Source organism: Eleginops maclovinus, chromosome 3 (genome assembly GCF_036324505.1).
Source record: "Eleginops maclovinus isolate JMC-PN-2008 ecotype Puerto Natales chromosome 3, JC_Emac_rtc_rv5, whole genome shotgun sequence".
NCBI lineage: Eukaryota > Metazoa > Chordata > Actinopteri > Perciformes > Eleginopidae > Eleginops > Eleginops maclovinus.
The window spans coordinates 16,821,329-16,835,598 of record NC_086351.1 but is presented as its reverse complement, the minus strand read 5'-3'; the positions used below and the strand labels follow the sequence as shown (position 1 = coordinate 16,835,598).

Sequence of the window (14,270 nt, the reverse complement as noted above, 5' to 3'; positions counted from 1 at the left end):
TTCACATATGTATATATATATGTAGAATCACAATAGTTTGTTATGAGGCTGCCCTGGAATGTTTTAGTCATGGATACAACCATGGTGCCTATTTAAGACCAAAAGTTCACTATTGTTGGTCTCCAAGGATTTTTAAAACCTTATTTTACGAGTTTTATAGATTCTTCCTTCAGTAGATAGATACCAACAGCACATTTGTTCCATAATTCCTAGGTAAAAAATACAGGTGCTGACAAGGCGTTTGTATTATTATGATTTTAAAGACCTGAATACTTTGGATAAACAACGGTAGGTGACCCCTTAAGCCTCACAAAACAGTTATTTCTATTGTAAACCACTTTCTGCTATTTAATTTTAAATGGCGAGCAACACTGACAACTAAAAGCAAACACCTACTTTTGCGGATAATTCAAAATGTAACACCTAGGTGAAAATGTGTGTTTTTAAACCTGGGAGCCAGACACAAGAGTCAGGACTTCTCACGTAGAGCAAATAGAGCGCTTGCTGGAGAAACCCTGGGGTCACAACCTCACGTGTAACTAAACCGTTAGCAAGTACTTCTTAACTATTAGACCAAAGGCTGTTGGGCAAGTTTTACTGACACCTTCAATTCACACATATTCAGTTTCTGGTGTGAAACAATAACTTTGAATGTCTTAAAATGTTACTCGTATACACATCTACAAAGGTAAAACTGAAATCATCGCGTCTGTGGTTGTAAGGGAATTAAAATGATAATTTAAATTATCAATGGTGTATTTTTAAGGAAATCTAAATAACTTGGCATGAATATGAAATGCAGCTTTGATAGTTATTGAACCATGGCTAATGTTGTCCCATAACTAAGTAAAATATTCCACCTCCTGTCCTATGTGTCAAGAATAAAAATGATTACACCTTGACAGTTTGATAAGCATCTGGGGCTATCTTTAGCTCTGATCATTCCAAAGAGGTTGTGCTAACAGGGGTGTAAATGGGTGAAACATGGGGTCAGCGTCCTTGACACATTCCTCCTCAGTAGAAAATAACCCTTCTGACACAGTCAGATACACAAAAGGGCATGACATTTGACCTTTGCCCTGCAGAGTGTCTCCTCAGGAACAGCTGGTCAGGCTCGGACTCAAGGGAAACACAAATGGGGGACACAAAGTTTGCTTACAGGACGGGCACTAGGTAAGTGTTTGTCCTACTCATTTAATCAGGGTTTTATTGTTGCTGGTCATTAAGACACTGAAGTTAAAGATGTAAAGATCCATATACGATATTATCTTGGCGATATGCTGACACCCCTTGAAAGATGTGAATAACTTAGCTCTGTAGGCGTGTGAGAGTCCTGTGAAAAGACCCACCAAGAATCCACCAGATGCTCTCCACTGCAGCTTCAGATGTTTGCTAATCTATCTGCAAGCTACGGAGTGCAATAATTCAGTCACTGCTCAGTCACACCACTGCAAAAGTTACTTGCTAGATTTACGACTTTGTGTGTGTGTCTGTGTCTCAGAATAGGAGGGGAGGGGCTGTTGTACAACTGGAATGGTCCCAAAAGTCTGCGCAGCTCCACAGAAGCATGCCTGGGATTCCAGAGGTGTCACCAGGGGAGCATCGTTGGTAGCCGTAGAAGGGATACAAACACTCAGACACACAAACATCAGTCAGGTTTGGCTGGAGATGAGCTTTAAAGGGCTGGAGGTGCAGCGTTTGGGGAAGCTCCAGGGGGTTTGGCTAGATGATGTGTAGAAAATGTGGACAATGCTGGGGAGGGCTTAGCACCATCACCCATAGTTATGGAGGGCGTGGAGTTGGGATGGAGAGTTTAAAGACCACCTGCTACTAATATGGCACCATATGTTTTTGTTTTTTTAGGGCTTTGTCATATATTGTACGCAACAGACAACTGTGAAACCTTAGACAGAAAACAGCCTGGGAATGTTTGAAGCTCCTTATTTTCCTTTTCTATTCTATTTGACCTCATTAATGTCTTTTCTCCCTGGGGTCTACAAAAACCCCCTGCCCATCTGCATAGCACCCGCCTGACCTGGCGCACAGATAGGAACAATGATATAATCTTATCAATCTGATTTCAGCAGATTTAATATCTCATCACATAACGGTGCATTCACCAAATTACTTTTGCTGCCATAATGCCCCGGCGTAATCCACACTACGATTAGTGAATGCCCTCTGCATTATAACCCATTTGAAAATCACCAAAATCGAACCGTGGTGTGACAACAACATGATGAACAAACAATAACACCAAACTGGTAGATTTACATGATAGATTTCATGGTTTCTTTTGCAATACAGGAGCAGCAAGTGCAATTTTATATCCATAAAATAATCAAATGCAGCATGATGTAGACATTTCACAATCTACATAGCAAACCCTGCCACAGAACAGGAAACCAATATTGTGTTTTCTGAAATATCTGAACGAACTGTACTCTGATACAAGCAACAACACAAGTAAAGGACTTGTTTACTACACATTATGCCATTACTGATGGAGGCACCTACCCAGGTCCAGCAGCCAGAACTTGCAGCTGTCAGAGTGTCCTCTCTGTGCTGAATCCATGGAGCAAAGAGGGTTTAGAGACACTAAAGACTCAATTCCACGGGCCATGTCAGTCAAATCCCACCCCTCCGGAATTCTGATGTGAAATCTTCCCTCATAGCATATCCACAGGTATGAAAACCGACTTTCAACTCCTTTCCCAAAACTGTTTTGCTTATGAGATACAGTTTAACATAAATAAAAAAATTATATGGGAACTGCGTAGCTGAATTTCCAAAGAGAAAGTGTGATGTCCAGTGTGAGGAAAAATAAAAAGTAAAATGCAGCATTAGAGAGTAGGATGTTTTCCCCCTCTCTCTTTATATCTCCTTCCCTTCCTCTCTTGTGAGTGGGCTGCTGTGAGGATATTGGGCAAGCCTCCACTGTGCCTCTCTGTTCGGAGGGGATGTCTGTTAGCATGCAGCACATCTACCGTAATACTCTTTGTAGAAGCACCCACTCAGTTTGTGTGGGCGGGTGCATATATTACAGGCATTAAGATACTTGCAAGTTTTGCAGTATGCTTGGAATAAATATAGACTAGGTTATGAAAAAGAGAAGTGAGGAACAAAATGTTCATTTGTTTCATATTCAGTGCTTTGTTACAAATATGTTTTTTTTTCTTTGATTTTGAATCTCCACAGAGGTCTGAATTACAACTATTTACAGTATTTTTCTACACAATATTCCTACATCTTTACTTTATGACACACTGTGCAGTCCAGAGTAGCTATGCAGGCTAGATGCACAAAGATCTCCCTGTGTGACTGTGTGTGTGTGTGTGTGTGTGTGTGTGTGTGTGTGTGTGTGTGTGTGTGTGTGTGTGTGTGTGTTCCCCTGTGCTTTAAACACACTATATCCTGTAAGAACACGCACACACTTGTTCATGCACTGGCCTGCACTTACTCGCTGCTCCTGAGTCCTTTAACAATAACACTGTCATTAAGTGTGTACCTTTGTATTTATTTCATTTCAAGAAGCACTAAATGTCAAACTGCATGCTTCGGCAAATGGGGGAATTACAGTAATCAGATGGAAATTGGGCCAGTGTGTAAATTAAAGTGCTCTAAACCTGATTAACCAGGAATGTGTAGGTTTGTACAGGTTTCAGCTACTAGCAGAACACTGGACTTGAATTAACGTTAAAAAATATGCGCTGAACACTATAGATGTGACCTACTGCTTTTTTTTCACGCATACTATAATAAGAAGAGCAGACAACCAGCTGCCAACCTCACACTTTATAGATTAACCCTACTGTATGTGAACCATTCAATTCTACTCTAAACAAACACTGGCCAACAATAATCCCCTAAACCGTCACCACAACTTTGGACAAAGTGGACTACATGGTTAGTCTGTAAACACAAAAGGCTGACAAAGAAGCAAAGACAGTTTTGTCACCCTGTTTTCAACAGCCTTTTTTTTAACCACAGCAACCCCATGCAGTGAGAAGCTTTTCATCATCCCTGCTGGCCACACAAACGCACAGATTCAAACAGTGAGGGCTTGTTAGGCCCAACCAAGGGAGCAAAGACAGCCAGATAAAACAGGAGCCCCGTGTAAGGAAATCCGAGATGAAAGGCAGGGAAGCTGCAGTAGAAAGTGTATAATGAGTGACTGGAAAATTCAACCCTTATTGTGCTGTAGTTGTTATTAAGGTAATTCGAAAGGTGTGAGTTTGGGTATGTACAATCCAAGCAAAATATAATTTGAAATACATTAATTTTCCTACTGTCTACAAAGAAGCTGCTACAAAAATATCAGTATGCTATATTACCATAGAAAGCGGTACAGGTCTCACCCACTCTTGTAGATTGAAAAGGGAAAGGCACACGCAGAAACTTTCGGTAAACATGATGACAGCAGCTCATCTCTCCAACGAAAGTCAAATGAGGGCCATGCCTTTTTATAGACTCCTGTCCTCTCACTCCCTTCTGTTAGCTATATTTATTCTTTTTTGGCAGTATTGTGTACTGTATAAAATGTAGTCTACCCATTGTCTATTTATCTACTTCAATGCCTTAAATGGCCCAATAGAGGACATTAAATAAAATATCATGGAAAGGCTGCAGCTGTGACTGTTTAGGCTTATTGAGAAACAGTAAGACAGCAGATGTCTTTACAACAAACCAGGGTGGAATATGGACTAGTTCAAATAAAGAAGAAACCAGAAAACATCAGAGAGGCCAATCCAACAACATAGCACAAGAATACGGAACTGGATAGCAGCAGGTCTGACATGAGACACATCTACTGGATAAAGGAAGCCTTACCAGTAGAATACCGATCGGCCACCTGAGGCAGCTACTGGGCCTTTGGCTGAGGACATGAACTAAATACATGCTCACGTAGTTTGCAGGAATAATATGTTGACTATTATAAGGGTATACAAGTATGGGACAGAGTTACAAGACATTGCCATCATAATCAAGATGGCATTGCAAGGGAAAACCATTATAATAAATAAAACAATTATTGTATACTAAGAACTAAAAGGCTATAACCCTTTAACCATAATGGTGAGGGGGAATGCTGCTGCGTCATACGTTTTTCTGACAGTAACAAGATATGTGGATATCAACATTGCTGGTTGTTCTAAGGTGGAAATTATTTTGAAGATAATTAAAAGAGAGCTGTGCTTTTCACAGTTGCATAGCAACACCCAAAAATACATGTACGTGCATCTCCAGCAGTTTTGTGAGAAGGAGCTGCAGGTCACCAATGAGGTGTTTGCAAACAAGATGCATGATTGTGACAAGCAGCTGTTGTGTAGGATGCAAAGATTCTGCAGTCCACCAAACAAGGAATACTTCAAATTAGCTTGTGTTAATATTCTGATGTGTGTAAATGTTCCTAATATGACAATAATGCCGGTGTTGGTATGAAAACAATGGCATCTACCTTTGTGGTTGAAGAGCCCCTCCATCTCCATGGAGGACCTGGAGTGAGCGATGCAGAGCATGGCGCAGGGTACTATCCCCTCCTGGGCCGGAGAGCGGTCTGTGGTTCGCACCAGGACCCAGTCCGGCTTGTCGTGGAGACGCTCCAGAACCTCCACAGTCTGGCCTCGCCGCACTGTCAGCTCCCCGCTGCCACCTCCATTGCTGGCCAGAAAGTCATGGATCACCATCGTCAACTCACAGCCACCAGAAAGCTGAAATAGAAGTGAAGATTTCTTTGAAAACCTATTGATGATTATCCGTTAACAGATACTGGTAACTGATCCTTCTGCCATTCACATGTTTGCACAAAACAATAATGCAGTTAGTCCAGATACTTCCCCCACCACTGTCATTCAGAGAAATTACTTAAGACATCAGTGAAAGTAATGAATGGACTCTGAGAACAAAAAAGTTCATATTCCCACACTACATCCTCTGATCACAGCACAGGTACTTCAGCAGCACTCTAAAGTCAAAGTGTGAATGCACTGATGATTGATGATTCACTCGAGCACAAAACATCGCTCGGAAAATCTGACTCCAATCACCCAGGCATCATCTAAGTGTCTACAGTATGAATTGGAAGGCATTTATAAACCGAGGTGAAACCAGGTGGAATTAGTCACTTGCTAAATGATATTTTTGTTGAACACAAGACTGAAAACTGCCACTGTTCAGTACGCACAATACAACACAGGGTGCGCAAAGAAAATAATTATATGAATATGAAATATAAAAGATTATAGATTTTATTTTTGTCTCTGAAAGAGTTAAATCAATTGCTTTATTTAAACACAATATTATGCAAATTAACATTAATGTCCAAACCTGTTTGAGTTGTCCCCTGTGCTTGGATTTCATAATTTCAGTTTCCTATTTATGGACTTAGGTATTGAATTTTCATTTAATGTACATTTTCTAAGGACAAAGTAACATTTAACAATATTCTGTCAAATATTAACTAATAGCAGATGAGGAAAGTGTTGTAAGTTTCTTGTGTCCTTTAAAACCACGATAGATGACATTAATACAGTCAAAGATGTTCACTTTGTTAAAGCCACAGAATTCTATTTTTTTGTGAAAATAATGCAAAGCACATCATTTGCAACATACCCTTTGATAGTGTGGCAAAGCCAGAGAGCTGAGGAGTTGGGAAACGGGATGGGAGATCCTGTCCTCCAGCCTCTGCATTGTTTTCCACTCCCGCATTGCAAGATAAATCCAAAATAAAATAAAAACTCTACAGCAGTCTAATTACCTACTGTTACCTACTAAGCACAAGCTGGAAAATGTTACAATTGATTACACTTTTTATTGAATATTTCCCCTGGGAAAACAGCCCCAGATAATTACAATCCTGGTCCATTAGAGCCTCCCCAGGCTGGAAGAAAAGCTGCTGTCTTCCACCATTACAGCCAACAGCCCTCCTCTGGGTTCTTATAATCAGACTATTGAAGCTTAAATGATGCCCTGCTGTGTGTCTCTTCCCCGGAGCGGAGCAGTTAATCCATCCGTGTCTTTAAACAAGTCTTGTCACAATTTAGCTCGCCAATATCCATTGATAAAAGAAAAAACACTCTATAAAATGTCAAGAAAACAAACCATTGCCTGAGTATTTCCAGGTTTAAAGCAAAGTGTGAGATCGATGGCTTTGAGGACTTCAAACTGTGCTCTCCTGTCTGGCATACAGACGAGCATCCTCTGTGAGGGGAGCGTGGGAGGCTGAAGCTGCTGACACACAAGTCACTCACTAAAGCCGAGACACACACACACACACACACACACACACACACACACACACACACACACACACACACACACACACACACACACACACACACACACACACACACACACACACACACACACACACACACACACACACACACACACACACACACACACACACACACACACACACACACACACACACACACACACACACACACACACACACACACACACACACACACACACACTAGCACAAACACACCACTGTCACTGTCTCTTGAATGAGAGGTCCCACAGAGAGACCTCACATAGAGAGAGATAGAGAGAAGCATTCAAACAGCGAGATAGAGATGCAAAATGTATACTTGCATGTGTGATGTGTGTTTTAAATGATAGAGCTTGTGAGTATCTCCTTAACCGGAGAACACTGAACATTTAATTAGTGTTTTTAATAGTTTTGACTCAAGTGGCTCATCAAACACATGAACACAAACACAGTGCTCACCTCCTCACCTTTACAATCTGGTGTCATGAAATAACCCTAGAGCTAGTATAAGGCTAACAGTTTCCTTAAAAGTGACAGTGGAAACGCTTAGCCTATTTACTTTTTATTTATTTAGGCAGAGCTGGGGAACGTCCAATTAAAGTGTGAAAGTTAAGACAACATGTAAGAGTCCACCGCTACAGTTTATAATAAGTATGACATAAACGCATAAATGTGTTTATCTGTGTGTGCTGGTATGTGGATGTGTGTTGGCTTTATAGTTGCTCATACTGAGCGTAGGAGGACATGCCTTCTGTGGTGCTATTACCAGATATTACCACAGCCGACTCTACATGTTCACAGCAAAGAGATTCTCTCTTTCTCTCGCATGCGCACAAACAAACACACGCACACGCACACACACACACACAGATACACACACACACACACACACACACAGATACACACACACACACACACACACACACACACACACACTTCAAACTCTGTCAGATGGATGGCTTCTTCCTCTTAACACAATCCGACACCATCACAGGAAACAACTCGAGGAGAGTTGCATGTATGTATCAAGGTTGCAGCTTTGGATGTGTGATGGCATGATATGGACCAATGAGAGATTAGATATATTCTGACTGAGAGAACTCAATAGCCTGTGTGCATGTTAAGGTTAAGGGGGGAAAATATGAATAACAACAGTGCTGCCCAGTCCATTTTGGGGAAGAATAATAGTGTGAGAAGATGTACATGTGTGTATGTGTGTGCATGTGATCCTACCTTATCACTGTCCAGGGTGTTCTGGGATGTTCGTGAGGCGATTGAGATGGTATCCGGTTGGCTGCTTGCATCTCCTTGGCTGTCAAGCTCCTCTCCATCCCTGCAGGCAATATTACCGCGATTACATTATTATTAAATAACCCTTATAATGTATTGATACATTCAAGCCTGGATTCTGAGATTTGCTTTGCTCTGTAGTGTCACTTTTATTTCTTTGCATTATATTGAATGGTTAACTCAAGTATCATTGTTAAAAATGGTATTCATGCATTTTCTTAAATTATGTTTTGCATAAACAAAATGGCTTTTCCATAATATACTTTTTTGACGGCTAACATAAATTACATTTAAATTTAACAAAAACTTCAGAGTGGTGCACTGTTAGCTTACCGTCTGCCCTTATGTTTAGCTGTGGTTGCTTTAGGGATGTGGATGGGCTCCTTCAGAGCTCCACGCAGGTGGACCGTTCGCTCCTGGATGACCTCCCGAATGTGTTTGATCCAGTCCTGCTTGTTCTCAATGCTCGAAGCCTGAGACACAACACACGATTGGGTATCATCATAACATGATTTCTTTTTTATGGTTGTTTACAGTATTTTACAAGGGGATGTAAAAAATACCTTTCACTGATATGTCAACAAAATGAAACAAGGAGACAGTCAAATTTCCGATTAATGTTTTGGAAATGTAAGCAAATCATAATGTACCACTTGCAGATTCACAAACACAAATAAGAACCATTTTCATTCAATTTATACCTGGGAAAGTTTTATGGTGATATCAGTATGTTTAAAATGCATACCCTAATCACCTAAAGTCTCTCACTCTTAATTGTCGACCCATAACACAGATCAGATTTAATTATGCAATTACCTAGCCCTGTCTGAGTCGAGTGCTTTGATCCTTGCAACCTCCTGATTGAGTCACACATCTATATTCGAAATGGAATGATGACGAGAATGATAAGCGTCTCCATAACTCCAATTAGGGCTCCACAGAGAGATGCAGCCTTGTGTTTAATTTACGTCACTGAGCCGATGCAACACTGTATTTAGCATATGATTACGCTCATCTGTGTCTTATCTTCCTCCTTCCCTTAGCAACTAGCAGCACTAAGGCTGCAGTGGCACCGTGTCGTATAAGACACAGATTAAATAGGAAGTTATGTAATTAGACAGATAACTGTACAGCACACATTCATACATCGTAACACATACATCCACACGTTTGAGTCGTTCTCTCTGTCAGTCTCAAAAAGAAACACATCTGAACACTCTGCATTAAACATTGCTTCTGACTCACAGTGTGAGATCTACCAAGTTGTTTGTGAGTTGGGATTTTGACTGCTATGCTAATGTTTCTGCGTGATGAGTGAATAAGCAGCAGAAAGTAACACTCCACCCCCGTACAGGGAGTGAACTTTATTGGCTAAACGGAGGGGACTATGCACTGTAGGATTCCGTGGAGGTGGACTACAGACATGGGTGACTTTCCTTCTCTATGTGTGAACAACTTGACCACTCCTGCAGAGGAATCATATTGACGGTCTATTTTGAACTTAGTACATTTCCAGAAGTGGAAATGAAGCCTTTTTTATTTGGATCTTAGTCCTTCATTGATCATTTGTTACAGACACTGTTGTGAAATACTTCAAATGATAAAGATATGCTTATTAAATGTATATAATAAAAACATATTATGCACTGAGCAATGACCCCTTATTTTCCCAATTAAAATGAACAGACCTTGAGGACGATCTTGTTGTCTGAGGTCGGGGTCCTGCCCACCCACAGGGCAAACTTACAAGGATCCCCCTCAACATGTTCTGTCACCCCAAGCTCCGATGTCTGAGGGGTAGAATAAACATGTCAGCAATTAAAAATGTGTAACCAAGATAAAAACTATGTATCATTAAAGTCTTCCAGCTAACTCAGCTCCCCAAAAAATCAAAGATTTATCCTAAATCAAACAAAGTCTTAGCTAGATACAGTCTTAAGTTGGATGAAGTTTTTTCTACGTGATGATGAGTCTGATAATCAGAATCAGAAGTACTTTATTTATCCCAAACTGGGAAATGTTTGCGTTGCAGCAGCGAAATACAAAGAGAAGCAAAACAAATACAAATAATTAGAACTAAAAAATAAAATAAAAATGAATAAAAATAAAAATGTAATATACAAATGTACAAAAAGGCAATAATTATATAGCGTAAATGTACAATGTTAAGTGTGAAGGAGTACATGTTAGCAACACAAGCTTCAATGGAAACAAAGGACCGTACGGGTATTACAACTGTTGTATATTTTCTCCATGTGATGAGTTTGTGGTTTTATCATTATGTTTGATACATCCATAGAGTCCTAGCATTATCCATAGATTGCCTCAGTAAGGAACATCTTAGTTCATTCCTTTTCTGTCAAAATTGGTAGGGGACACAGGAATGATAAAGTGAGATCACAGTAGATTACTTACAAAGAGCTTGCTCTTATACAGGTACTTGCTGCGCCCATTGGAGTCTTTGACGTCTTTGCTGAAGACCAGAGACATCTCAAAGAGGAAGAGGTGTCGGTCTCGACCCTTCCTGATCAGAGTCTTGGGATCCCATACCTGGAAGGAATCCTGAAGTATCAACTCTCCCTGGGAGTCGATGTTCCCATCAAACCCTGAGGAGGTGAAGACAGGGGAAGAAAAACGGCAATGACTGGTAAGTGCATGCATGTACAGTATGTACAAACGCCCAATGTCCGTGGGTGGCAAATGGAAGCAAGGTGAATGAAGTTACTGCTGACTCACAGCTGATTAATCTGTACGAAATATGAGTGACGTGGTGACATTCACAAAAGCAAAGAAAAAGTTCAATTAATAGGAAACAACAGTCACTCGGAACACTCAGAATAAATAATGTGAGTTCCATTAATAGCAGATGGATGTGTGTGTGTGTGTGTGTGTGTGTGTTTGTGTGTGAGCACTTACCATCCAGCATAGAAAGGTGCATGGCATCATTGGCTCTCTTGGGGACACTGAGCATGACTTCAAGACCGTCCTTTATCTCCCCTTTACCCTCCTCACAGCATGTCAGCAACTCCTACAACGGAAGACAACAACCAGAGGCACACACACAGTAAATGAGATTCAAATGAAGTAGTAACAAACATATTCATGATTTTGTTAAATGATTTAGTTCCTTCAGCATGCAGTACCTTGAGAAGTAGCTGGTATTTAGTGATTCTCTGGACTGGTTTGATCAAGTAGGAGGAGATGGAGTTAGCCAAGCGATGCCTTTGCTGGATTTCCTGCAAATCAAAAAAGGGAAATTAAACACATTGAAACAAAAAACATATTTGTCCTAACTCTAAAATTACATTTTATCATACATGAAGCGGTATTGGTACTTACATCAAAGTAGGGCCCAGCATGTTCCAGGATGAGCTGAGTGGAGTCGGGCTTGTTCTTACAGTAGTTCACATACATCTGGAACTTATCAGCCTGAGCAGGGAAAAACACACCAGTACTTTAGTCACATGTGATCAAAATACTTGGATGCAAAACAACCACTTGTTTTGTTTAATAGCTCATACTGTAGGTCCAGTGTAGTGTACATTTTTGTTATTCGAAGGAGGAAGCTGCTCTAGTGTAGTGTATATTTTTACTGTATTAAGCATTGGTTATATAAATCCAAAGGAGGATGGTACACCTTGTAAGTGTGGATAATAAAATGTACATTAACATAAAATAAAATATCAAGTTACAAGTAGTGGATCTCTTACCCAAGTGACAAAACAATGGCCAACATCCTCTGGAAGCTGCTCATATTTCTCCAACTCCTTCAGGAAGATACTGTAAAGAGACAGGGAAAGGAACAATCAGAAGCTGAGTAACTGATGTGGTACATTTACTAATCCTGTAAAAAGTAAATGTATAATTTGTAAATACATTGTCATATAATACATGTCAATGGTAAATAATACAGAATAAAGCATATGACTGCTCTACTGACTTGTGATGGAACTCGTAGAGGTCCTGCATGTTTCCAAATATGATGTGTTCCTTGTTAACAATACCAGGAGGAATCTCCTCCACTCCGCTGGTCATCTCCCACAGGTACGTCTGTACAAACACACACACAGCAGATGACAATTCATTAAATCATTATCATTAATTATAATCATTATTTTCATCTGATAATATGGAGCAGGAGCATCACATTAACTATTTCAAATTTTTCACATTACATTTTGAGAAGTTTTTGAAGTTTAGGAATTAACTGCAACAGAGATTTCATTCATTAATATCATCAATATGATTTTGCTTAGTCTATTAAATGTCAGACATTAGTTCTCAAGATCATATCTCTAAGTATTCTAAGTAAAATACATTCATTTTAATTCACCGTGAGATGATTTAAATCACTAAATCAAATTACTACAAGTTGGATACACCGAATATTGAAGACAATTTAACATTCTCTAAAGGGGATGCTGATGTCTGTGTGTGTTCACTACAATACTTACATCCATACACTCCCGTAGGTCTCTGACGTAAGTTTTCTCTGTTTGAATCAGCTCAGCCATTATGAATCTGAAAGGACATGCACAGAGCAGACACTGATGAACAAAAGTCAGGGTCTGTAGATAACTAAACAAAAGTTAAACCTGTGGTAAAGACTAGTATGTGGGGGGGAAAATAGAATAAGCATTTAAAATGTTGAAGCTTTACTATTTCTACATTCCTGTGGAAACTACTGTGGTTGTGCTGTAGCTATATACAGATGCATAATAAATAGACTTTAATGGACTCTCCCTGAACTCTGTGTCATACATCTCTCCTGTAATAGGGCTCACATATGGCTTGTCAACATATGGACTTTAATATACAGACCATTTTCACTCCCTGATGTTTGAGTTAACCCCAAAACCATTTGAAACTAATGACCAAAGATATTCTAAACAAAATGAGGAACACTTACATTTTGTGATAAATGCTCATGAGGCAACATATGTTCCATCTCCATTTGATTGAGTTTTTCATCATCACTGATGAACTAATTTGATTCCTTTGCATGAACTGCTAATTCCATTGTATCAAACAATATGAAATGAAAAGCCATAGCTATAAAATATTAATCAAACTGAAAAATAATGTGTTTTTCTATGTATTCAGGGAATCCCTGAACTATAAATTGATGTATTTTTCTAAGCATGTGATAGAAAACCTGTGATGCTTAACACTCGGTGGCGATCAGATGAAAATGTGCCAGAGAAAGGTCTGTTGCACTTACTCTTTTCTTCGCGCTGACTTCCGCTTCTCCTCGTTGAGTTCATGGGCGGCATCCCTCAGCTTGACCTCTAACCCTGGGGCACTGGCTGGGATAATGTCCAGTTGCAGCCCTTTACTCTGAAAAGGACACAGTGGCTTTTATGTTGTGCACAACAGGCACGGTGGCCATTCACCAGTCAACACTCCAATGAGGGATGCATTTGCTTTCCCTTAGCACCAGTTCATTAAATTGAACTGCTGGGAGATGAAGTTTAAACACGAGAGACATGAGTGACCGCAGCTAAAATTCAACAGTCTCCAATAACCATCTGAATCTGAACACCTGGTACCAGGGCCTACTCTTGTAAAATATACAGTAAAATAAAATACACGAGTAGTTTGTACGATTAAATCCATCAAATTTGTATCTCTTAACATAAACTCTTCCAGACATGGAGAGAATCAACAGCTGTATCTTTGTATGCTTCAATTACAGATAATAATC

The 14,270-nt window shown here is 39.9% G+C and overlaps 1 protein-coding gene across 6 annotated transcripts in view; it reads right to left on the bottom strand.

Annotated features, from left to right (window-relative positions):
- Nucleotides 1–14,270, bottom strand: part of triob (trio Rho guanine nucleotide exchange factor b) — a 114,295-nt gene that overhangs the window by 25,181 nt on the left and 74,844 nt on the right. For all 6 annotated transcript variants that reach the window (XM_063878752.1, XM_063878755.1, XM_063878754.1 and 3 more), the window contains 12 exons: nucleotides 13,788–13,903; nucleotides 13,021–13,087; nucleotides 12,507–12,616; nucleotides 12,277–12,346; nucleotides 11,906–11,995; nucleotides 11,710–11,802; nucleotides 11,483–11,594; nucleotides 10,982–11,172; nucleotides 10,255–10,356; nucleotides 8,900–9,039; nucleotides 8,510–8,609; nucleotides 5,459–5,711 (listed from right to left, as the gene is read on the bottom strand). In XM_063878752.1, coding sequence (XP_063734822.1) covers nucleotides 5,459–5,711; nucleotides 8,510–8,609; nucleotides 8,900–9,039; nucleotides 10,255–10,356; nucleotides 10,982–11,172; nucleotides 11,483–11,594; nucleotides 11,710–11,802; nucleotides 11,906–11,995; nucleotides 12,277–12,346; nucleotides 12,507–12,616; nucleotides 13,021–13,087; nucleotides 13,788–13,903 — 1,444 coding nt within the window. The remainder of the gene's footprint in view (nucleotides 1–5,458; nucleotides 5,712–8,509; nucleotides 8,610–8,899; nucleotides 9,040–10,254; nucleotides 10,357–10,981; nucleotides 11,173–11,482; nucleotides 11,595–11,709; nucleotides 11,803–11,905; nucleotides 11,996–12,276; nucleotides 12,347–12,506; nucleotides 12,617–13,020; nucleotides 13,088–13,787; nucleotides 13,904–14,270) is intronic.